At 38.1% G+C, this 26,299-nt stretch overlaps 1 protein-coding gene across 2 annotated transcripts in view; it reads right to left on the bottom strand.

Moving 5' to 3' along the window:
- The window catches only part of ATP9B (ATPase phospholipid transporting 9B (putative)), a 325,951-nt gene that overhangs the window by 17,717 nt on the left and 281,935 nt on the right, over positions 1 to 26,299 (bottom strand). For both annotated transcript variants that reach the window (XM_019544740.1, XM_019544749.1), the window contains exons 16-25: positions 15,243 to 15,404; positions 13,240 to 13,332; positions 8,909 to 8,992; positions 8,195 to 8,365; positions 6,584 to 6,682; positions 3,073 to 3,162; positions 2,413 to 2,557; positions 1,994 to 2,058; positions 1,348 to 1,503; positions 1,091 to 1,155 (exon numbers count right to left, since the gene is read on the bottom strand). In XM_019544740.1, coding sequence (XP_019400285.1) covers positions 1,091 to 1,155; positions 1,348 to 1,503; positions 1,994 to 2,058; positions 2,413 to 2,557; positions 3,073 to 3,162; positions 6,584 to 6,682; positions 8,195 to 8,365; positions 8,909 to 8,992; positions 13,240 to 13,332; positions 15,243 to 15,404 — 1,130 coding nt within the window. The remainder of the gene's footprint in view (positions 1 to 1,090; positions 1,156 to 1,347; positions 1,504 to 1,993; positions 2,059 to 2,412; positions 2,558 to 3,072; positions 3,163 to 6,583; positions 6,683 to 8,194; positions 8,366 to 8,908; positions 8,993 to 13,239; positions 13,333 to 15,242; positions 15,405 to 26,299) is intronic.

Consider the following 26,299-nt stretch of genomic DNA (forward strand, 5'->3'; position numbering starts at 1 on the left):
AGGACTGCCTGTAATTTATTTTTGTTGTGATGGGCTCATGATTTTGAGAGCACTTTGAATATTTTTAATATACACCTATGCGGTGCCTAATGTATGCCAGGGATAACAGGTTCCAAACTTGACTGAAGGCTCTAGATACTCTTGTAATAAAAATAAGGGCTATAAAAGAAGCTGTTAGTAAAGAGAGGGCGCAGGGCATGGAGGGAGACCCAGATCCAGACCCTTACCCTCATGCTTGTTGTTACTAAGTGATCCCAGAGCAAAAACTGATAAAGCAGCGCCTTGAAGTCGTTAGATGCTTCCCTTTCTGAGTGGAGGCAGCAGTTTTGGAGACTGCTTCTTGTGGAAGACAGTCATAACTACTAACCTTTGCAGAAATAGGAGGGATGAGTATCTTACTGATCAGTGCACTGCTACTCTGCCTGTCTCCTATGGCTGGCGGCAGCAGCGGTGAACTTCTCTGCCATGGCAAAGACTCCCGGTATGGAGGATCCTGGCAAACTCTCATAGTCAGCACTTGGGATGGGTGTCCCTGCACCGTACCCTAGTTATGATACTGTTCCAGACTTAGAAAGGAAACCCAGGAAACTGCCTGGGAGTGACAGGAAAATGTCCACATACATGACTGGAAGGTGCTAACACTAAGGTGGCTTAGATTTTTATCCTTTGGTAGGTTTATTTGGATGCAAACTCACTTGCCTCTGAAGTTGCCACACTATAGGTACTTGGACTGTGGGGCTTAAGATGAAATGTGACACCTCACCAATGCATCTTTATGTCTGCTTTGTTTATTTCTTAGAGGATGAGTTTTATTTCTATAAAGCCATGATGATCAGGTGCTTGGTATTTGGTGCTGTTTTGAGAAGTTCACCCTGGAGAGGTAGTAAAGGAGACTGGGCTGGGCTGGAGACTGGGCTGTGACCCTGCATTACGTGTATGGCTATTTGTTCATGCCAGCATCCATTGACAAATTACAAATGTGACAGAAATGATCAATGGTATATATTTTTTAAAAGACCCCCACCCCACCAAAAACAAAGTTAGTTTGGAATGACTTTACTAGGTATTGAAGATTTTGGCTGTAACTTACCCCACCATTAGGAATCCCTGGTACAAAGGAACAGATGCAAAATAGAAGACTGAAGAAAATACAGCCTTGAAAAAGAGAAGACAGCACATTTTAAAACTGAGCATTACTAAATTACTTAAGATGCTTCCATGTGCAGTGCACTACAATTTAAAAAAAAAAAAAAAAAAATCAGATTCAAGGATTAAATTTAGTTTCACAATAGTATTTTAAATGTAATGACATTAGTGGGTGTTCTACCAAGACAGAAACTGAAATACCTGCATAGTTGAAATAATAAGGCCCCTGTGCATGACAAATTGACCAAGTGCTGCTGATCTTTTGTAACTGTTTCGACCGTGTACCATCAGCAGCCTGCCTATATGTTTAAACTGTGTGATAGAAAAGTCAGCTGCCAAGGAAGCTTGCTTTCCCTCCTAAAACAAAACAAACGTATCAAAATCAATGCAGAAATGTCCAGATTGCAGAATTTTCATAATGCAACACTTCGTATGTGTAATATTTCTTCTTCATTATTCAATTTTACCAGCACTGTAGTGTTGAACGCAACATATAATATTCTGTATATACTTTAAGAGTCACTAACTACTGAAGTATAGTTACTCATTCTGAATCATTCACTAAAACACAAATATTGACCTAAAAAATAACCTACAGAGATTTTGTTATTCTTACATTTTTAAAGAGAAAAAAAAGTTAAGTTAGAACAGACTGAAGTTAAGAAGGTATGACACAAAGATTACATTTCTCTTACAGCTTTGACATTTCTTTTAAATACTTAAATATTAGTCTGAAAGTCTGAAAAGTATGGATGCACTATAACACTTGTTTAATTAGGCAGCTTTAAAAAAAACCCTTCTAATCCAATTTTGTTGCAATTATAAGTGAGAAAACAAACAATATTACCTTGCCTTCAATTCCAATTCCACAGTCTGCTGCTTGAATCATACTGACATCATTTCCTCCATCACCTGAAAAATGTCACTGCAATATTCAGCTATTCATATTTTTCCCCTTTCATTGTTTTTTTTTTGTTTGCTTTTTTAGTACTGTACTTATCTTCATTAAATTCTTGATATTAATGCTTGGGTTAAAAGTAATATAGTTTCAAAGGTCAAAATATTTTTCATAAGCATTTTAACTTCCCCCGTTCTCTTGCAATGGCATCATTTACTGAAAACCACTAATACTTGTCAGTGAAAGATCTTGAAACACTGGTATGTAATCCTTTGGATTTGCTTTTAATTTACTTCTCCCTGTTGCCATCTATTGGCCAAATTTACCAAGTTCTAATTCCTGAAAATGAAACTGGACCTGACACTTACCTATTGCACATGTGCGTTTTCTAGTGTGGTGTTGTAAGAGTTTCACAATATGGGCTTTCTGGGTGGGTGAACAGCGACAGCACACTACAGCAGGGCACTGGCATGCCAGCTCTACAAACTCATGTTCATAATATTTCAGACAAACCTAGGGAAAAAGGCATCTTACATGACATTCATTCCAAAGTATGAGTGGCACCCCAGTCTGGGCTCATTTCACTATTAAGAAATTAATATCAGAGAAAATGAAATACTACTTTTTTTTTTTTTTAACAGCGTATTGCTTTAATGCTATCAATGTAAGAAATTATGTGTTCACATTTTTTTGAACTTGGCTTATTGTAAACTTTTATAGTTATTTCTTTGGTGTTAACAGAAAAGACAAAACAACTTAGTTATATGAATTGTATTGTATATGTGTTTTATGTTACCGTTCAGTGAACCTTGTTTTTGGTGACAATCCATGAAATAAACAAAATTTTGTTGTCAAGTTGAGGCATTTTTAATTATTGCTCAATTAAACCATACTAGCAACCATGAGGATAATTTAAAGCAGGATTTAAGGAGGATTCTGAAAGCCTTTTTAAATAAATGAAGATAACAATTTCCTTCCTACATACTCTGATGCAGTTAAAAGACATCTGATAGAAACCCAGATCTCACCTCTAGAGAGTCACCAGATATCACCAAGGCACAGTCATGCTTTCTTCTAAAGGCATTTAGTTCTAAGTGAGCTTCTCCTCGATTGGTTACCTTCAATACCAATAAAAACAAAATGGAAGGATTTAATTGCTGAACAACTGTGAATGGAAATATGACAACTTATTTAGAAAACACAAGCAGAAAACATTCCAAGACTTGTTCTCCAATGTGAATGTACCTACATAGCAATAGGTTTACAACTTCCCCATCGCAGGTGAGAGAATTTAGATGCAAAAGAAATCTTGAAAACACAAAACAAATCTGAGTAGGCAGCTCATTCAGTACCTCACCAAAGTGGTAGTTTATACGGACAAGACATTCAAGTCTGGTAACTCTCAATGAACCCCCAAATTCAGAAAAAAATGATTTAACTTGATAATAAGTAGAACATTTGTGGAATAATGTGATGTTCCCCTATTAATAGTTCTGTTGGTTTAGATGAGAAACAACTCAAGAAGCAAAGAAATATAATTACTAGCACTATATATTTTTTGATTTGGCATTTATACTTGAGAAAGTTTATATTAGTTCACTATACAAGGACTGTTCTGAATCTGAACAACCAGCACAAAGTGACATAAGAGCATGCAGTATTTTTTGGTCACATACATATATCACAGTGTTGAATTAGATTTGTAAAATGCAGAATGAATTCAAAGTTTGGGCAATGGAATTTTCTGGAACAAATTAAATATTGAACATTCAAAAGATTTCAAATGTACTGGCTTTTATACACAAAAGTACTGAATTCTGGGTAGGATTGTTTGAATTACCATTCACAAGAGGGTGGATGAGATAAGTGGACATTTGGTTCCCCAGGGACAAGTAGTGGCAGTGCACCTTGTGCCACTGCTGCTTGTCCCTGGGGAATGCCTATGCCATGTGTGCTTTGGGGCACGGCAAGTTACTTGGAGTGGGGTAGGGGAGGCAGAGGCTAGCATTGGGCTGGCTCCACCAGCCTTACCTGGAGTCCTGGGGTCCTCTTGGGGCTGCAGCAGTGGTGATTCTGCCATGTGGAGGCTGGCTGGCAGCCAGAGCATGGCCCTGGGCAGCCCTGATCCACTTCTGAGCAGTGTGTACTACTACACCTTTTTTCCCTGTGGGTTTTTTTGATCCCTGGATGTCCAGGGGTGAAAAAAACCTGCAGGAAAAAAAGCGGATCAGCGCATGCATGGGCAGCGCTCCCTTGAAGCGCAGAGAACATCTAAATATGCAGTATGTGGCACCACACACATTTGTGGTACCTCATACTGCATTGCTGTGCTAGTCTGAATGCAGCCATAACATTTAAAATTTCTGAGTCTCCACCAGTATACAAAATGGTTTGAAGCAACACTGTATTTGGCTCAAAACCAGAACCAGCCTTCCTGGGACCTGTCTCTCTTCAATAGTAGAAACCATAGATCTGGATCTGGAAACAGTAAGAACTCCTCACAGTGGATTAACTGCATATAAAGATCTGTAGATGTGTTTTAATGCACCCCAACAACAACAGTGACAAAAACTCTTCCTAAAACAGCAGATGTGGAATTCTTTTTCCTTCCTTTCAAAGTTAAACATAATCAGTGGAAAAATTTTTTATTATTTATGCCACTGGGACTTGGGGAAGGGACAACTATGCTTTCTGGCTGCGTCTACATGAGATGCAGTCATTTAGTACTTGTATAAACTAGTTCAACCTGAGTCACTATGCAGTAACATTGCCAAATGACTTTTTCGTGATGCTGACTGCACACTAGCCCGAGACTATTATGCAGTAGTGTTGCGTCTTGCTTTTTGCCCTGCGACGCTACTGCCCAGTTAGCATCTCAGGTAGACACAGCCAGTATACAGCATTTCAGGGATTGAGAGATGTCCTTACTTGGAGCACAAGAGATGCCACCCTAGGTCAGGCTACAGGTCTAACTCAGTATTCTGTCTCTCACGGTGGCACAGAATGGATGCTAACAGGACATTTATGCAGGGCCTATCCAGTCTGATCTGTTCCCTACACCTCTTCTCTTACAGCTTCCATCATTCAGAGGTATAGGAAGTCCAAACCTGGACCTGTAACTATAGGGCATTTGCACATGTGCTTTTAAAAGCGCCTGGCACTGCGGTGCATACATTTGTGTAAATGGCGAAATATGTCAGTGCTGGGAAAATGGTGGCGCAGCACTTTTGAACTAAAACACGTTGAAGGTTTAATGAGGAAAAATCATCATCTGAGAACCTTGCAGTAAAATTAAAAGAATATTAAAAAAAATAAAAGAAACTAACCTTTTTGAGAGCCTGAATGTTAAATATTTTTTTGGTGACAATTTGTATTTCGAGTATTAGTGTTAGGCAAAGATATAGTGTACTGTATCCTATTATAAGTCCAAAAGTTACTTATCAAAACTATATTAAAAATGAGCCATGGTCATACCACATTTTTAACGGACATGTGGGAGACTCCTCAAAAAACTGATCATGTAAAACTTAATATTTATATGAATCATTGTTCACTCAATTTTAAGCACCGTAACATGGTAAACCAGTTTTTGCCAAACTGATTGAGAACTGCAGCATGGACAAGATAGAATTCTGTATAAATGCATTTTCTAACTAATTTAAAACTTCATGTATTCTAAATTAACACAGTTCTATGTTGATCTCTTATTACTAATCTAGGTAATGAAAATAAAAATCAAACTCAAGCTAAATAGATTTTATTCAGGAAGACTTAATTTGTGGTGTTACAACATGGAAAGGTCAACAAAAATTGATCTGAAGTTTTATCAGAAGCATTAATAATTTAATTGCAAATAGTAGTCTGCAGGGCCTAATTTGCCATTCTGATGCTTCAGAAGAAACTACATTTACATGTAAATTATAGTCAAATAATTATTTCTGTAGGTGCAAGTGGTTCATTTAGAACAAACACAGACATATTATGTCTCATCACACATCATCAATCAAGGCCTGGGAAATCTTTATTTTTGTTTGAATTCAGCATAGTTGACATTATTCAATTATAACAAAAATGTATATAAATTGATATTGAGTTTACTTATCTATTAATTGTTTTCAAGAGACAAGGAATAAAATATAAATTTTACTTGAAAAACACAGTAGATTAAAAAATTGAGCCTCTTTGCAGAAGGACTTTGGACTCTTGCTTCCACCAATGTAGTTCAGGAATAACTTTGCAGAAATCAAGTGAATTACTTAAGCATAAAGACTGGTGAGTAAGAACAAATATATCTTCTGTAAAATGCCAGACATACATAATGATTTATAATCTTCAGTCTTTAAATAGTTACAAGTCCAATTTCTATGGAGCAGTAATCTGATGTGCACAATAACAGCACACCATTTTTGTAATTAATCTATTAACATGAATATCAAATTCATTATTAATAATCCATCACTTATAAACCAATATTTCAAAATTTAACCCTTACTTCACCAGGCCAGTATAAAAAAAAAAAATATTTGGAGCTATACTTACCGGTCTGAAAATGTGAACATCTTGAGTTCTAGATACTAAGTGGGAACTTTTTGCAATACAAGTAGCTGTCTCCAGTTTATCTCCTGTTAACATCCATATCTGCAAAACAATGTTGAAATTAATTCAGTTGAACATTAAGGTCACTGTTCTCAAAAACTGAATGACATACACGGCTTCCTCAAATCTCCTCCTTGAGAGCTGAATCTGACAAACAGGAGGATTTACTGGCTGCACATTATTAAATTAAATTAATGAAATGTATAATTTTCAGTACAATAGTGCACATGGGGTGAGATTTTGAGTGGTGTCTTTATGAGGCTCAGCACATTATCTGCAACCTAAGAAGCTTTAAGCCATTTTTGTGTTTTCCCAGTCCTTGGCTTGGAAAAGCCTGCTGAGAACAGTAAATGAAGGTAGTCTCCTGGGGCTGCTCTGTGGATTACAGTGCTGCCCAGAATTTCTGTAGTACAGTATGGTGTAGCCTTGCCTGTAACATAATCCATGTGGCTTCATTTTCAGTACACCTTTTGCATTGGGGTTTGTGTACAAGCTCTTGTGATAAAGCTTTCAGATCTGTCTTCTAGCGTTTCTGTGCATAGACACGGTTTCCTCCCTGGTCCAACTCTTCTAGGTGTTGTAAAGAGGTTGAAACTGGAAGTGAGAATTTCACCCCAAACATGCTTTACCCTACTCACATATCTAGGATGACACAGATTCTGATCCAGAGTTTACATTTTAAAAGGACAAAAACATTTAAGGTTGGAGAAAGAGATGCAAAAATATACAAGTAAAATGGACAAGTTCAGGAATGGCACAAATTTTCTTAGTTCCTTTCTGTTTCCAACTACCCTATTCAGGGTTGGCCCGTCCTATCCTGCAAAACCTGTGGCCGGAGGGAGTCCCACAGCCAAGGGGCCCCTGTGGCCATGAACACTTCAAATCAATGCTGTAGCGGGGGCGGGGGGGAGGGAGGGAGTGGTTGCCACCACTCTGTGTTGCTGCCGCTGCCAGCTTCACATCTGGTCACTCACCACCCGCCTTCCTGCTGCCGGCTTCTTTAGCTGCTTGCCGCCCCACTCTCCTCCCAGCTTCACTGCGTCAGGGGGACGCCCAAAACTATATTTTGCAGGGGGCCCTCAAAAATTGTGGGCCAGCCCTGACCCTGTTCAATACTGGGTCTCTATGTAGCCACTGTCTACTGTTTTAATCTCCCTTGTCCACTGAGGGCAGGAGAGCGGAGAGAGGAGGGGAGATAGAGAGGAAGGAGGTTAAGGCAGCATGTATTTAGGAAGAGAGATTTTGGTGCAGAAAGGAGAGAGAAGGGCGAGGCAACCAATCAACAGGAGTCAAGAAGCCCTTTCCCTATGGTCCAGATGATGTGTAAGACCAGAAATGTGTAAGGTGGCAGGTCAACAAAATGGGAGCATGCAGTGAAGGGGAGAGCCTCCTCAGATATCAGGGTGACTAGCTGTGAAGTGAATAAGCCCCATAAAGGATTGCCAGAGATCAGCCAACTAAATGATGGTACCACCTGCTGGCAGGTACACAGTGCTGGTATTTTTACAATCAAAATGTTATGCTAACTGCCCTTTGGAAATGAGCAAGTGGTACCTTTATTCCAGCATTTCTCAGCATTTCCAGAGTTGGTCTAACATCAGCTTGTAGCTGATCCTCTACTCCAGTGAGACATAGCAATTCCATTTCTCTCTCCAAACTTTCCACAACAGCAGCAACCTTCAGGGCTCTATCATGTATGCTTAACTTTGCTTGGTTATATCTATTCTGCTTGCAGAAACACAAAAACCAAAAATCAGTTAGAGACATCTGGCTACCACTGATAAAGAGAAAATGAATCTTCAGTCTGTTAGGATTTGCTGACAATGAAGATTCATGATGCAGTATCTTAGTTTAAATATCCTAAAACCACAAAAAACCCCAACACAATTCTGTAAAGTAAAAGTCATTCTTTAATCATTTAATTTTAAGTCAACAAATCAGTTTCAAGTTTCCTTTTCTAATGTTCATAATGAACTTTGTGAAGACAAATTAAGAGCAGGCTTGAGGACACTTAAGCAGTTATGGTCCTTGTAGGACCAACATCTTATATATGACTTTGGAATAGATACTGCGGAATAACGGTAGATATGACACTATACAACATTTTTGTTCAAAGGCATTTGAATAAAACTGTTGTAACCAATATTTTAAATAACAATATGTGCCATTTAAATAAAATAAAAACAGCAACATTCCTTATTGTGTTACTTTGCTTTACTTGAATTCATGAGACATGTTAGGAACACTGATGAGCGTATCTTTTTATACCTCAAAATCTTGGTATTGTTCTTCTGTTAATGACTTTTTGGCAACAACCAGAGTGCGCAATCCTTCTCGTGCCATGTTGCCACACTGCATAGACAAAAATACAAAAGAATTGTGGAGGTATTAATTAAAACACCATGTTATATGATACTACATACACAAAAGTTTTATGGTCAAGAACAATCAGCTTGGTTTTTTAGCCCTGTAAGGTTGGTCTGAACACTAAGTAAAATTATGTCTAACTAACAGATAAGAGGGGGGAAAAAAAAAATCAATATTTGTGATATCATCCTGTAAGAAAATAAACTTGATTATATTGTCCTGTCTGAGGAACTTCTTGAGCAAACTTCACATAAAAACAACTAAAAGCAACTCAATTTTAAAAAGGAATAAAGACCAAGGGATTCCATAAATATAGTCAGAACAAGACCTGAGATTTTTTAGGATGGGGGGGCAGGAGGGGATGGACACAAGCTTTTTGGTAGGCATGCCACAGATTAGCTTCACACCTTCCCCGAGTGCCAGTCCAAACCCCTTCCCCGGACCAATCTGCTACTTTGTTTTTTGCTTCCTGCCCTATGCTCCTGCCTGATTTGCTGTTTTGTTTTCTGCTTTAGCTGCCTCTGTTCTATCTATCCCCACCCCAATCTGCCATGTGCCACACACAGCTGCCCATGCCACAAACTGGCCATCCCTGATTTGAATGCAACTGCTGTATTTATAAAACTATATTGCTGTAAATAAAGATAAAAGAATAATTAATGTTCCCGCACCATGTAAGGCATCTATGCAGAGGCTGAAGTCCTGACTTACATGTAGACCAGGATCAGCAACTTTTTGCTGCCCCAGCCTGGAGCTTGTGACCTGGCTCCTTGCCATAAGCTGTAAATAGACAACCTCAGGAGAGCTCAAGTTGCTTATGCTTCCTTGGCTACAGATACCCAGATCCTGTGCAGCAAGAGTAAGTGCAGGCATGGGAGAGCAGCAGGGAGGGCTGCAGAGGAGGCTGCTGCATAGGGGTTGAGTGGTTTGGGTCAGCTGTAGGATGCCTCATTCTCTATGCTGCTCTAGGCTTGTTTGCATCTTATAGCTGCGTCCACACGAGCATGGATTTGTTTCCCTGGGGACAAGAAGCAGCAGCACACCTTGGCTAGGGACAGAAGTTACACATAAATTGGTTTAAGTGATCAGAAAGTGGTTTAAACCTGTAACGGAATATAAGCTCAGTGCATATAAACCAGTCTCAAAATGGCTGAAACTGATTTAAGTTAAACCTGGTTGAATGTAGCATCAGACTTCACTGATTTGGGTCAAACCGGTTTATGAAACTTCTGTCCCAGTTCCCTTCCTGGTTCAAGCTCAATCACAGTTCCCCAACATCCCAGCATGCTTTGCAGCCTGGGGCAGACTGTGCTCACAAGGGGGTGGTGGGGCAAACTCAGCTAGGGATGGAGCCCAGTCTTTGTTGGGGACTGCTTGCCCCCAGGCAAACCCAGGCTGGAGTCTGGGATGAGGGAGGGGGGTTAAACACTGACAATCCTGCCACTTGCAGCCTGGGTGGCAGCTGGATTGTGGCTCCGGCTGGCCAGGCTCCAGTTTTGAGTGGTGCATGCTACTCCCATATGCGCTGCTCTGCTTTTTTGCGTGGGTTTTTTTTACCCCAGGATCACTGGGGGCACGTGGAGAACAGCTGAGTATGCAGCCCCACAGACCTATCTGGAGCACCACATACCAATCTGGACATAGCCTACCTGACCAAATCCAATCTCTCTGCAGGCTGGCTCTTTGGCCAAGGGGCAATAAGGTTATTGATCCCAGATGTAAACCATCCTGGGGAAAAGTCATGAGATTGGGAGTTAGAACCAGGATTGATCTATTTAGTACTATAGCAAACTCTGTCTCCATATTAAATTAATGAGATTGGTTTCCTACGTGTACAAAAACATAGCAGTTTTAACCCTGTCTGGTAATTCCTTTTTCTCAGAAATGCCCTTTTCTTTACAAAGCTGAGACACAGAAGCGATTTGGATCATTGTGGAGCACCAGACACTGAGAACAGCATCTGATACCATGCCTCAAAAAGTCTTAGTCGAAAAAGTATTTATAATTGGCTTGGTTAAACTGAAAATTGGCAAAGAGGCTATAATCACAATACCACTATAAATGGTAATGTATTAGATGGAAGGAAAGTGCCCAGTGAATTACACATGAATCTGTTAGAATGTGTATCGTTTTACATCTTCATTGGTGATTTTATGAAAGGATAAACAGCAAACTAAGGAAATTTACAGATGATAAACTGAGAGGAGTTGTGTAATTCAAAACAACTCAGATAATGCAAAAATAGCCAGAAATAACAGAAAATAAAATAAGATCATTTGTAAAAAATAAAGACTAATTGAAAAGGAGAAAAAAAGTCCCATGATACAGATATTCAGGAGAAATACAAAACCTTGGAAGTAAAATTCACCAAGAGACCAACAAGTGACTGTGGACAACAAATTAAATGTAGGATTTTTTTTTCCATCTCTAATACCTCAGCCTTCTATTGTGAAGAGGATCTGTAGGATAAAAGATGGGCAGATATAAGCGTTGTAACACTCCTATTGTCTTGTTAGATAAATGTGCCATAGAGGAACAACATTCAGAAACCTGTTTGTGCAAAGTCTCAGGGACATGCATCGAAGAGTGAAATTATGATTCAGAAGGCATTCTTACTGATGCCTCAAAAATGTAATTTTGAGCTGAAAATTTTCATTCTTTTTCTTATCCCACTTTTTTTTTTAGGTGATGGGATAAGAAATAATTCTTCTTCCTCTTTCTTCTCTTTATTCTACTCAAGAGGATTTAGATCACTTAAAAAAATGAAGGTAAAAATCACCACCTTCATTCAAACAATCAATGGCATGATCCTCAAACAGCAGCACAGTTGCCTGCCACTATAGTTGAACACGTTGTTTCTAGATTGCTGCAAAAACATACAACTAGATAGAAGAAAGCAATAAAGCAACATAAAGTAACATAGAACAAGTTGTTTTGGCAAGATGTACTAAAGGAAATGGACTTAAAGGTTATTTTCCAACTTTAATGTTGCCAGTACTTGCTCATCTGACATAGCTAGAGATGAAATCAGGGGAAAAAAGCTGCATTTTGGTTCTCCTACATAACACAGTATGCTATTGTTAGGTCACCTGGATTCCTCCTGCCAATCTTTTTAATAAGTAAAATTCCATCTGACTGAAGTTTTAGAATGGATTAAAACTAGTATTGTACATGGCTAAAGTACATGTAATTGAGCTAAGCAATGACTGTTAAGAACATATGATTTCTTCACAGGAAATGTGGTTCTTTTTGATAAGAAGACAACACACTAAAAGTAGACTTAAAAACAGCATAAAACAAATGTCTTAATGAAAAACAAGCCTCATGTTGTATTCCTGGTGCAAAGCACTTATTGATTTGACCTCATAATGCTAAATAGATTAAACAAGTATTTCACAATTAATTGTGTATCGTTATCGCCAAAAGTAATTTTTATGACATTTTGCTAGGTCTTGAGGGAGTTTAATTTATTCATGTCCCTGAATAAATCAAACTGCCCTGAAGCAGATATTGATTCATATTGCCAATACCATTATGAACATACATGGTGCGATCATTGTATTACCATATTGTCTGTATGTAGGGTCAGATTAAGATGATTGCTGGTGCCTACTACCCACACCACAATGGAAAAATTAAAGCAGTTTTGAAATTTCTTTTGTGCCAAGACATGTATTAACTGAGCTTGGATTACTGAAAAAATTAGATGTCTACAAATCATGATAAAGAAAAAACTCCTCATTATGATTATATCTACGATGATATTTCAGAACTCCCCAACAACTGCACAATTTAAGAATTAAAGTGTTTAAAACTGTTTTCCTAGACAAAAAGGATTGTACTGAAAATATATCTCAGGAGTAATTATGTTGTGTGACTACATTTGCTTTGCAATGGTCATTTGCCAAAATAAAAATATTTTTAGTTTTAGATCACTATGTCTTTTAGTCAAATTGTTAGCTTTGCTTTTCTTTCAGGGTTATAAAAATTGGAAACAACTGCAACTCCTTAAAACCTTTTCATGAGACATGTAATAGCATTTCACAATCCATTACTGTTTTGGCTCAAGATTTTTATCTCTGAACCTATTCCAATAGCATCTGTGTTAAAGAAGAAATTACAGTTTCTCCTTCTGTTCTTTACAAACTTCAGTCATAAAATATTTTTGCCTGACAAAACTCCATCACTTGGCCTTTTCTCCTGAAACTGGAAACAAACATAATATTTCTTACCTCCTCTTCTAACCAATCATTGTACTGTACGATGGTGGACATTGCAACATCTGCACCTTTCATGTAAAATGTGATTTCCCCTGTAGATTCATCCTGTAATTTAAAAAAACAGTAGAAAAAGATTTTGTCTGTATTTCAAATCATGTGACTGTACCTAGAAAACAATTTGTCATACTTTACCACAGTAAAATACTTTAAAATAAACACATATGAAGATCTCAAAACAGTTTAGAAAGCCATCACCCAATTAAATCAATTTGTAAGATATACGTTGCCCAGGTTTTAGATGCACATATGCAAATAAAAACACAAATGTATCATTCAAATGATCTGTGTCGATTGCAGGTCACATTTTACACATAGGGGCACACATCCAGACAAGCGTCCAGATGTATCTGCAGCACCATACCACACAGTCAGGTGTTCTCCATGCTGCAAGGGCATGCTGCCCGTGCATTCGCTGCTCTGTTTTTTGGGTTTTTTTCTGTGGGTTTTTTTGACCCCTGGATATCCAAGGGGTCAAGAAAGTCTAGGGAAAAAAAAATGGAGCAGCACATGCACAAGTAGCATGAGGTGCTGAAAAGCAGAGCCGGGCTGACCGGACTGTTGGCCAGGCTCTGTTCAGCAGGATTGCCTTAGCTGCATCCCTGGGAGGCCCCCAGGACACCAGGCAAGGCTGCTGGGGCCAGCATAATGCTGGCCCCAGCCTCCCCTACTGCCCTCAGGTAACATGGCACACACCAAAGCACATGTGGCATGGGCATTTCTCAGGGACAAGTAGTTGCAGGGCAAGTTGCAGTTCTGTTACTTGAACCTGGGGAACCAAACATCTGCACTCATCTGGATGCTCCAAGGGAAACTGAGGATGGGAGATGATATCTCAAATTTTGAAAAAAGCTTAATTTCTGGATGATCAGCTTTCTACACCCAGGATCAGATTTACTTACATTTCCAGCTGAGGTCAATACAGAATCTCTAAAAAGTAGTCCTTAATTATCCAAGAGTTTAGCCATGTGCACTTGAAAGTACAAACCACTTTTGAAATTTTGGGCATAAATGCCTTGCTCAAGGTTATACAGGGTGTTAGTGTCAGATATAGGAACAAAGTCCAGACTTCATGACTTCTGGGTCCTGTTCTAACCACCTGAAGATTTTGTTTCCTTTGAGGCATGGAGCATAAATACATTTCTGTCTAAAGATCACCATCTTCTTCTTGGCATTCATTTGAATGAATACATATGTAGGCACTTAGAAAGGTATATATATATTTTTACTCATCAAGTATATGTTATGTGCTTTAAAGGTAAAAAGGACAGGGGTCCCACCCAGAAGTGTAAAAAGGAAGGACAGGGCTTCTGTATACTTCTCAGAGAGACTGGCTTGTAGTTTTCTCTAAAATAAATATTTTGATGAAATGACTATTTAATACATAAAATTATACCATGTCTCCCAATTGCTATTCCCAATTTACAAATGTCTTTATGTCAAATATGTCTTGCAAATACAAGGCTAATACCATGCATTCTTGTTCTTAGTATTATGGGACATTTTGTTGTTTTAACAACAGTTGTTCATTATGAGATAGTATTTCAAATAATCTGTACCTTAGCCACTAACTCACCCCCTGCATATTATGGCATGTTTGAAATTTTATATCACCCCTTAATCCCAAAATTCAAAAACATCCATAATAAGTGCAATGGGAAAACTAAAAAAAGGAGGTTCAGGCCTTGGTCATGCAAGCTGCCCTAAGCACGAAGAAGAAGATAACATAACTCCATTGGGATGCAGGGCTCTACAGCATCAGGATATCAGTAGCTTTTCGGGTATTATTTTTGCCAAATGTAAGTTATTTACATAGGTTTTTCATTTTAATGTGGAAAGCTTGCAAAACCTGTAAACTAGGCATACATTAGAAGATTACACTTTATGGTAAAAAAGATACATAGTAAAGAGCCCTTAGTGAGAGACGAACACATTTTTAAGTTTTCAGAAAACTTTACCCTGACTATGATTCCCATGCGCTTGCTTTCTGATGTGAAGGGAAAAATTTGGAGAATATAGTATGTCAAAATCTGTCCACCAGGGGTCTTCAGTTGCATTGAGGTCAGATCCCTGTTAACCAGAGTAAGACCAACACTTTCTGTCCATTGCACCAGAGCTACCTAAAGAAAAACATATTGAGGTGTTAAAGGTCAATTATACCCTTGTGTAAATTACGTGAAAACCAAACAACTGGGTTTAGGTTAAAGGTCAAGAATCTCCCTAGTATGCTAAAAAACTCCATATACATAGTGATCCAGAATACAGAAATACTTTTATAACATATCAATTATTTTCACATTATGGCATAAGTATTTTTATACATTTTATTAAAGAATAGTATGTTAAAATATTTATATATTTGGATCTATTTCTACACACAGAAAGTTGTTCACTGAATTGAGCTGTATCAGAATTAGGGAATGCTGTTCAGAACTAATAGCTCTAGCACTAAAAAGGCTGCTTTGTCTAAATGAACACACATTTATACATAAAGGATATTCAGTGGAACATGTGCACAACATAATATAGTTAAAATAGCTTTTTCCCTACAATGTACATATAAAAACATTAATTAAAAATCCATGAAAATAAGAACCTAGTTGTAATTCTATATAAGACTTAAGAAAATATTATGGTTACATGGATGTTTAGCTATTACACTTTTGAAGCAACAAAAAAGACAAAATATCTTTTTTAAAATTTTATTTGGCATATCTAATTAGAACTGCTGTCTTGTAAAATGTATTTTGTCTGGGTTCCTGCCATCAAAAAATAATAAAACTAAACTTTAAAAATTCTATATAAACTGAATGTGCGTAAACACAGAATCAATTTTTTAAGGCACTCTTTTTACAAATAGTGAAAACGGTACAAATTACTTCCATATCTTAAAAAGCCACAAGTGATCAGGAAACCCCACCCCCAAAAACCCAATCAGCGAAAGCTTTTTAATTTAACATTCCTGAAACGTGACATGACACTCAGTTTCTATTTTGTTCAGAGTTTTGTCTAGGTACTGCCACATGCTATTTTCCCATGTTAAAACTGCCACTGGATTTGGTCTCTGAAAAAGAGTTAAATCGGAAACAGCTTTATCATTCCTTGGTAGATAAAACATTCTATATTTTATGGGTAATTTTTCTAACAGACTTGGCTTCCAAAATTCCACTTACCCTTTGCCTCACATGACCAAACATTGCCCAAATATCTTTAACAAATCTGACCTGAAGGGTGGAACAGCCATCAGGCTGATGATCCACCCAAGTACCCCTTGATGCAGGCCCTCTGCAATTGGGTCAGCTTTGTTCTGCCAGAATTAAACCTTAATTAGTGTAGTGAAATCTGTGATGTGAGAGATGACTACAGAAGGGGGAATCCTCAGCTTGTACAATTTGTCACAGTTCCACTTAAGTCAACTGACATCAGCTGAGGATCTACCCATCATAAGAGCTTATGATGGGCTACATCCAGTGAAAGTATCTTAAAGAGAAGGGGCTTGAGCACCACACTGAATAAGCTAATACAGGATGATATCACTGTTGGTGAATACCACTGTAGACACAAATAAACGAAAATAGGGAGAAAATATTCTTACGTGAAAAGAAAAAGAAATAAGCACACTTTAAAAACACTACTTTTAGATCCAAAATCACAGGGAAAGTCTTTTAAAGATTTTCTTCTCCAATAAAAACTACCATATAAGCTGCAAATGATCCAATACTCCCAAGGTTAATTTTCAATTTTCACAGTGAAAGGTTACTATTACATTCTGACCTGTAAATTGCATCTTTCTGCTAATACCCTATCATCTCATTTGTGTCCCTTTGCAGCTAGGACTTAAGTGTTCTATATTTGGTGACTCACATCTGTTTATTATTTAGTTTATGCTTGGCTTCACAGACCATTTGAGTTAACAGTTTGTAGCACAGTCATTTTTGATTATTATACCTGGCCTACAAACAGCGTAAGTTTCTTCCCATTCCTCCTCCACCCAAGCTGATCACTGCTGGTACCACAGCCAGGGTGTTCAAGAAAGTGCAAGAAGCAAGTGTGTAGTGAAAAGGCCAGCATCTGCAACTTCAGATCAGCATGTTAACACTGTCACATATCAGTAATATCTGAGCAATCATAACTTGCTAGTATCCAAAATGACGTCGCCAAGGCTTAACATAAAATACTAGAACTTCTCAGGTTAAGCTTTTCCCATTACCTAATGTTTCCAGACTGATTCTCCAAAAATTCTGTGCACATACAAAGAGACTGCTCCTTTGCAAGACAAGATTCTGAACTTGGTATTAAAATGCCAATTTTCATCAAGGACTAACATGAACCTCATTTCACTTATATCTCCATTTGTTCCAGTTGTGTATTTGGGTGCAGAATGCTACACAAACAGCTAGCAGAGGACTGATTGACAAAAAAATGAACACCACATAGCGCATTCAGACGAGCAGGAACATATGCTTCCCTGAGGACAAGCAGCAGCAGCGCAACTTGTGCCGCTACTTGTCCCTAGGGCATGCTCATGTCATGCGTGCTCTGGCATGTGGCAGGTTCCCCCAGGTGGGGTAGGGGAAGCTGGGGTCAACAACTGTGCTGGCCTGAGAAGCCTCACCTGGGGTAATGGGGACCATGGGGAGCTGCAGCCATGGCACTCCTGTGGCAGGAAGCTTGGCTGGCAGCCAAAGTGTGGCTCTGGCCAGCCAGGCTCCAGTTTTGGATGATGCATGCTGCTACCACGTGCACTACCTGCTTTTTTTTGCCACGGTTTTTTTTTTTTTTTGACCAAAAACCCCCTGCCTACACTGCAAAATAGCAGCCTGGGGAATGTTTACATATGCAATGCTGTCGATGCACTTGCAGCACCACATACTGCATGTCTGCTTTCGTCTGGATGCACCCACAGTGTACAGTTCCAAACGTGTTCCTATAGTTCATACAGATTTGATTCTTAGAAAAACCAGATATAAAATTATATACTTATTTTTGCTTCTTCAACTAGAAGTTAAAACATTTTTAAATGCAGAAAACACTTTTTTAGATGCTGAAAAAAATGAAATGTCAATGCTAAAAATTTAGTGACCTTCTGCCACCTACGAAGACATCATATAAAAAAAGTATTCAGAAAGTTTACAGAGTACAAGTATCAAAATGACTGTCTGAACTTATGGTGTATATATTGTGAATACCTGTGAAGAATCCAGAGGGATGATCCTCACCAAAGTCCCATCTTCTCCGAGTCAGAAGAACTTAGGAGTCATTCTCTAAGAGATGCCCATTGCAATTCCATTCCCCTCCCACCATACCACTCTTCTGAAACATAACCATGCAGCTCACTTGCTCTGTACCTTCAGAAGCATGATGCTTTCTGGTACGCAAACAAGAAAACCCTAATAAGGCAAGGTGAATGAAATCCAGAAAAAGACCCCAAGCGCCTAAGGCAGCAGTATCTTTCTCACTCAAAACCTTAGGAAGACAACTTAGAAATGTTTTGCTCTTCAGTTTTGCTGACCACTAACTACAATATTAATAAACCAATCAAGTTATATATTTTTTTGCACATAATACACTCCATAATATAACGCACTTATTTTTGGAAGGTCTGAAGAGGGAAAATATAACTTACCTTTGAGTACCTGAGGTCTGGAGTCTCTGGACCTCGGGGTCACATGCCAGAGCTGGGGCCTGGCACGCTGGCTCTGTACTGGGGCCTGATCCAGCCAGCTGGCGCTGGGGTCATGCAGTAACCTTCAGCATTGACTCTAGAGCAGTGGTTCTCAACCCTTCGCACTGGGACCTATTAGCATAATTATCAGCTTGCTGTGACCTGAGAGCCACAATCCCCTGCCCCTGACCCACACAGTCTCTCTCTTTCTCTCCCGCTCCTCTGGCTGCTGCATCCAGCCCCCTCCCTCTCTGGGGCTGCTTTCACAATGCTGTGTGCTTGCCAGCCCCCAGATGCCTGCCAGCTCCATGCAGGCTGACAGTGTTGCAGCCTGGGGAAACCCCCAATTTTCTGGGACCTCTCCATGGCCCTTTCAATGTTCTTGCAACCCACTTCTGGGTCACAATCCACAAGTTGAGAAACGCTGCTCTAGAGCCATGTGCCAATCCAACTCGTCCTGTGGTCCTAGACTTGGTGCACCGGATCTAACCTGGCAAGTGGCTCTGGAGCCAGTGCATGGTGTCAGCTCTGGCATATTGGATTGGACGCCAGGCTCTGAAACATCCTTATGCACTGGCCTTATCGGCATGTTGCTGTCTGGGGGTGGGACATGAAGACGGCAGAGCTTTGGCAGTGTTAACGGTTATGGCTCCAAGAGCCATGGCAATTAATGCTGCCACCAGTCCACCCCCTCCTCTACCAGCAAATTACAGAAACCATGAGAAGCCCTTTTCCTCACCTATAATATACACCCTAATTTTCCCCCACTTTTTTTCGGACAAAAAGGTATGGGTTATATAGTACTCCTTAGAATTCATGCGAGTTTAAAAGTGTTGGATTTATTGCTAGTGGTCTCCACTCCACCCACAATAGCTTCTATGGCTGCTATATTGCTACTGTTCTTCTTCCTTATTAGCTATCAAATACCTAAAGCAGCATCAAGTGACTACCTATTTCTTGCAGGAAACTGTCAGTCTTAAGCACAATCAGGATAAATGACTTTTTACCCAATGAGTTTTGGACAACAGATATTTGACCATAACATTTTGAAATGGTATAGCTGAAGATAAGACTTGACAAAGCTTGTAAAGGAAATCTGATTTCTGAAATGGCAAACTTAGATCTTATCCACAGTGCCTTCTAAAGAAAAATCCATCTGGTATTCCTGGTGATGTGTACATATGTACATACCTTTGTAAAGTATTTTAGTGCTTGCAAATGTGTATGTACAAAAGAACTATGTTAAGCATGATACAAGATTCAATGGCTTGGTGAAGAAGAACTGTGGGCTATAAATTAGGTATTTACAACAAAATCAAGAGATCTACATTGTGAACTGTATATTTAACTGAAGATTTTTTATTTTATTTTGCTAACGTGAGTGAAGGAAGCTTATTCTGTACATGGTGCTCTCAACAACATAATTTATGGGTAGATATTGCAAGATGCTTGCAGAATGCATGAGGTGGGATTTCAAAAGGGCCACTCATCCTGGATGGGTAAAAGTGCACACTCTTAATCTAATAATTTGGTGACATGGCCACACCGTTTATTTAAAAATGGGGTAATTTATCCAAACATGGCAAAAAATAAAGGACTTAAGCAATGTTCTAGAAAATTGAAAGTTTCTAGAAAAATCCATTAAAAACAGATGAGGTTGCCAAATGACAACAATTTAGTTACTCATCACATTAGTCACAAAACCTTAGCACTTATTAAAGACAAGAAAATGAATGGTTAAAAACATCATGAATCTTATACTGAACACATAACAAACAAACCCATTTTTCTTATCAAGTACTACAACATGAATCAGAATACAGTTATCTCAACTCTAACCTGAAATAAATGATATTTTTCATTAATAATTTCAACATATGAACACAAAAATCTTTGAAACAAAATGTGTATGCAACACATTAATGATGCACACTGACATGCTTTAAAAACTCAGCATACGTAATTGTACTGTAAATTAATACTCTTCTATATTTTGTCCATTAAACTATATCTGCTCTTAGGGAATAAAAGTAATAAGTACTCTGCCATAGAATTCTATGTGTCAATTAACATATTTATTAACCAATAACATTTTTTATTTAATATACACTTTAAATGCAAATATTTAGGCACAAAAATAAAGTTAAAAATATGTTATTTGTTGATAACAAAAATATCAACAATGTGTAGATCAGAGTTAATTTGGATTTTTTTTCAATTAAAAGGATACACAGGAAAAAGAGACACAGCAAGGGCTGGATTTAAAAGTGGCAGGCATGACTTTAGCTTTTAAGGTTAAAGGTGTATGTATGAGAGTGAAGGGAGGTAACCTCCCACAAAAATCCTTGCATTTGCTTGTGCCCACTAAGTGGTGTTAAATGGCCTTATGCTATGGATCTCATAGGGTTAGAGGGAACAGGGATGCTCAGTGAAACATAAAGGCAATCAGGACTCACAGTAGAGAAGATATCTTTTATTAGACCAACAAGATTTTTGCAGAAAAAAAAAAATTCTGTCATTGCAAGCTTTTGGTCACAAACAACCTTCATCAGGCATTGGAGAAACTATTGTAAAAGTTCTCCTGGGTAGAAATGAAAGTTCATATTTCATAGGATTTCACAGAGGAGTCAATAGATGTAAAACTCAAAGCTCTTCTCCAGTTCTTCTACTGGGTTAGCAAGAGACATCAGTTATTACTGCATTCCTTACTCTTTTTCTTCTTTGGGACCTAGTCCCTTTGATCATTACAGCTGCTTTGGATGCTGGGTACCACTACTTGCTATGAAATTACAGTACTGGAGTCTTTAAAAAGCTGTCTGTGAGGAAGGTGCAAAAAGCCCAGGGTTGTCTCACCAAACTTGCCCTGAATTAGAAAAGGGAAATCCTGAGCCAAAAAAAAAGGACTGACCAGACCATACTCTTGAATCTTGAAACAGTGTTTCTGCATTATAGGGCAGGAAGGGTGGGACAGATACCAAAGACGTCACATAAAGCAAGGAGGACTATGAAAGAAAAATCAGCCCTCCTGTTTGTCACACACAGTCTAGCCATTAGGTGGAAGGGACAGAGCTAAACTCTTTTCTTGCCACAGGCGTAAATCTTTGGGTGACTTCTGAGCCAAGGGGGAGAGAAGCAGTCTCTACAGCAGCTTTACCTGTCCTTTCCTTCTCCTGTTCCCTTCCCTTGGGAGCCCTGTGGCTGCCTGTCCATTCAGTTATCTTATCAAATTCTTTCCCATGCTGAGATGGAAGGGATGAGGACATTTCTTTATCATATGAAAGAAATAAAAGTAACATATTTATTATGTTGGTAGTATATGAGTTACATTTTAAACTAAGTAGCTCTGTGTTTTTAAGTAATTGGACTTTTAAAAATTAATGATAGCAGATGCAATTTGCAATAAAAAAGAAAGGCTGCTGTGTAAGGGTCACAGCTTTGGTACCCATGGCTGGACTGCTCCAGAAATGCACTTGTGAGACCTTACCTGGAGTACTACATCCAGTTTTGGGCCCCACATGTCAAGAAGGAGAAAAGGCAGTTTGGAAAGAGTCTAGCAGAGAGCAACAGAATGATTAGGGGCCTGGGAAGCAAGACCTATGAGAAAAGGCTTAAAGAGGGTTATTTAGTCTGAACAAAACGAGACTGAGGGGGGATTTGATAACAGACTTCAAATACCCGAAAGGCAATTTTAGAGAGAATGGCGATAGGCTTTTCTTTTTGGCCATGGGAGACAAGAGTAGGATCAATGGTCTCAAGCTTCTGCAGGGGAAATTTAGGTTGGAGATTAGGAGGAACTTTCTGATTATGGGGGTGGTTGAAGCATTGGAGCTAGCTACTTAGAGTAACTGTGCAATCTCCATCCTTCGAAGTTTTCAAGAACATGCTAGACAAACTTGGCTGAGATGGTTTAGTCAGGGATAATCCTGCCTTGAGCATAAGGTGGGACCTAAATGACCTTGTGAGGTCCTTTCCACCCCTACTTTAGTATGATCTTATGATTCTATGCAAAACATCTGGAAATTCAATGCCTCTAGTGTAACTGGAAAGTTATTTTTGATTTACACGAAATCAACCTGATATGCAAAATATATGTACAGTATATACAAGATATGTTAAAACTGAAAATGTTCTTTAAGAGTAGGTGCAAGGAGAATGTTATTTCATTGCTTCTCTATTACTGACTTATTCTGATAGTGTCCAAAATATTTTCAGTAAAACCTCTACGGAATTTTTCCTACCTTTTTTATAACAATTCTCAAGGATTTCCAATCAGTACTACAGAACATTCTCAGTTCTTTGTTTATGTTTATGAATAACGATTTGATGACTGGCACTTGCATGTTATCATTTTTGCTTGGCAATCTTTGTGGTTAAAATATATTAAAATTATTAACTTAAAAATACAGCTTGATCATCTGGAAAAACTGCTGGTCAATATTCAAGACAAGCTATGGAGCAGTTATTCTTTGTGGGTCTCGAAGGTCATGGAAGTGATGGTTTTATGCCACTGAATGATTTGCTCTTCACAATACATTGACAAAACAACACAATTAGTCTTGCTTCAATAAGCACACACAATAAAATGAATTAAACAATACAACATGTCTCATACATGACAGCTTTACTTTTGTAAACACAAAAGCTGCCTTACTAAGGGCATATCATTTCCCTGTCTGTTTTAAATGATCAGCTTTGTATCCGTGTAATTAATTTTAGCAACTCTGCTGTCTTTGGACATAAATGTTTTAATGTGATGACTGACCAGGCTTTAAAGTAATATTTAAATATTTCAAATGCTGGAGTTAGAATACTTCGGAGTACAATAACGCAGGAAAAAGTGTAACCAATAAATAGCTAGTTTATGAGATAGCAGTCATTAAAAATCACGACTAATCAATCTTTTTTGACCAAAGGGGGCCAAAGGTCTTCAAAGGCTCCTGTTCATAGCATGCCCCTGAATTACTTAGGTCTGTAACCTTTGAACTTTACTGCTCTACCTATTTAGTTTATATCCTTTTATGATTGTTCATTACATTAAGTTAGCACTGGCTTTCCACATTGAACTGTGCACACACTTGCGATACTTGAGCAAGGAATGGATCTCACTGTGTCAATGGGTTCCCAGTGTGTGCATATTGTTTGCTATGTTGCAGATGTAGTGGACACAAGTAACAGACGAATGAAACTTTCCACTATTAGAGACAAAATGAAATATTGATCACTTATCATAAGAAACAAAGAGCCTGGCATAAGTAGGTCTCACATTAAGAATACAAAATCAGTTACTTATCTTGGGTTGCTCTAATAATACAATATGCACATAGTTTACGATGAATGTACATCTAAAATGTGTCCTTTTGTTTTGTGAGAGAAAAGGATTTTTGTTGGCAACATCTTTTATTGGACCAATTGCTTGGTTGGGATAAAATTAGACAAGCTTTCACCTGATGAAGAATGCCTGGCATTCAAAAAATGATCCAACTTTGTTCCAACCATGCAGTTGACCCAATAAAAGATATCACCTATTTAAAAAAACCTTACTTCTTGCATAACACCTAGACCATCAAAGCTACAACATCACTCTTTTTGTTTTGAACATAACATACAAAAATGGAAACATGAGTAATTTCAAATGAGTTCCTCCTGTTGATTCATTTACTACGTAAACATTCTACTATAATATTAAAATGTGTCCTGTGCATCTTACATGGAAAAAATCTAGTTTTTCATGTAACATCTAATAGCCAGCTGACATGCTATATTAGACTATATAAAATGAAAGATTAAGAGAAATATGTTACATCTTCTTTGAAAAGACAACAGTCAGTCCAGATTAATAAACAAAATCTAGGGAAACTAAGTTGTAAAGTAGAGCAAATACAACGTATAAAATTGGTTAAGTCTATTAAATGATAATGTTGCTTATTAACCAAATATGTTGTGATAGGTCAACGCTGAGGTTAAACAGAAAACATCAATTGAACTATTTCCCTAAATAAAGCTCCAGGGTGCAATATTTAGAGCACTTTATTCAATAAAAAATGCTTTTAAAATGGTACTTTGGTGATTGGGAAACATTGGCATCATCCGTCAACCTAACTGCAGGAAAGTTCAATAAGCTAAATAATGAACCATTTACATTATTTTCCTTAGGCTCCAGTGATTTGCAAACATTGCATCAATAGAGCTCTTTAAAAAATTATGATAAAGACCTGCTAGTCTTTCACCCTCAGCTTTTTTGTTGTCATGCTGAAATGTTTATGTTATTTAAGTGTTTTTGGAGCTTCATCTTTTTGTAAGATATTTTATTTAATATCAATATTCCATCATATTAAAACAAATGTGTTTGATACAATCATTTTACTGGATTTTCAAAGACAAATTATTTTTCAAAGATAAAATGGACACTTAAAGCTAGATTTTCAAAGGATGTCTGGCTGAGTGGTTTAGCTCCATTAGTTTCTAGCTGAAACACAAGTTTGGGTGAACAAAATGTTCTTCAGAGATAGGCTTCTCTACCTCCTCCCACCTCAAATCAGGCTATAATAGATTCTCTTCTGATTATCTCTTCCAGTTTATCCCTTCTTTTGATCATCTTCCTACAGCTGCCTTATAACTTTTCAGGACATACCAACCTGACCTTCCTACTTGCTTCACAAACCAAGCACTTTCCTGCTATAAGGTTTTTTTTATACTTGCCCTTTTCAGTTGATATGGTTATATCTTTTCTCTTCCAGAGCAGGGTATTCAGGCTCCACGTACAACTTGCAGGGGCAGAGGTAGGGGGAGGGCAAGCCTAGTATGAGGCATGGGGAATTAATTTTTCCTACCTGAGTTTCTAGCAGTCTGATTTAGGGCTATCTTTAGTTTCTGGGTCAAAGGAACATTAGTGCTTAGTCATTTACTCTTCATTTGCATTTCTTACCTAAAAATCTCCTTCCCCCTTTTTAATGATCTCTACCTCAGTTTTGATGCTATTTTTCTTCATTTTGAGGTGGTTTATTTAGTTCAGAATACCAACCAACAATCAATATGCAACTGTGATAACCCAAATTGTGGTTACAATAAATTACAACTATTACTTGCTTATATTAACAGTTTCTGCATAACCATATTCATGTAGGTTACACATATGACATATAAAATATATACAACTGCTTATATATCACCAGTATTGGAACTATTAATTCCAAAACATGATGTCTGAAATCCTACCTAGATTACAGATGATTGTCCTAGGTTGCCATTTTTATTACTGGGGAGATTAAGTTAGTTATCTATATGGGTTCACTTTACAATACCTAGTCCCTGTGGAGTAAGTATATAGCAAATTAAATACTCACAAGATCT

This window comes from Crocodylus porosus, unplaced genomic scaffold (genome assembly GCF_001723895.1).
Source record: "Crocodylus porosus isolate Cpor-Errol unplaced genomic scaffold, CroPor_comp1, whole genome shotgun sequence".
NCBI classification, from domain to species: domain Eukaryota; kingdom Metazoa; phylum Chordata; order Crocodylia; family Crocodylidae; genus Crocodylus; species Crocodylus porosus.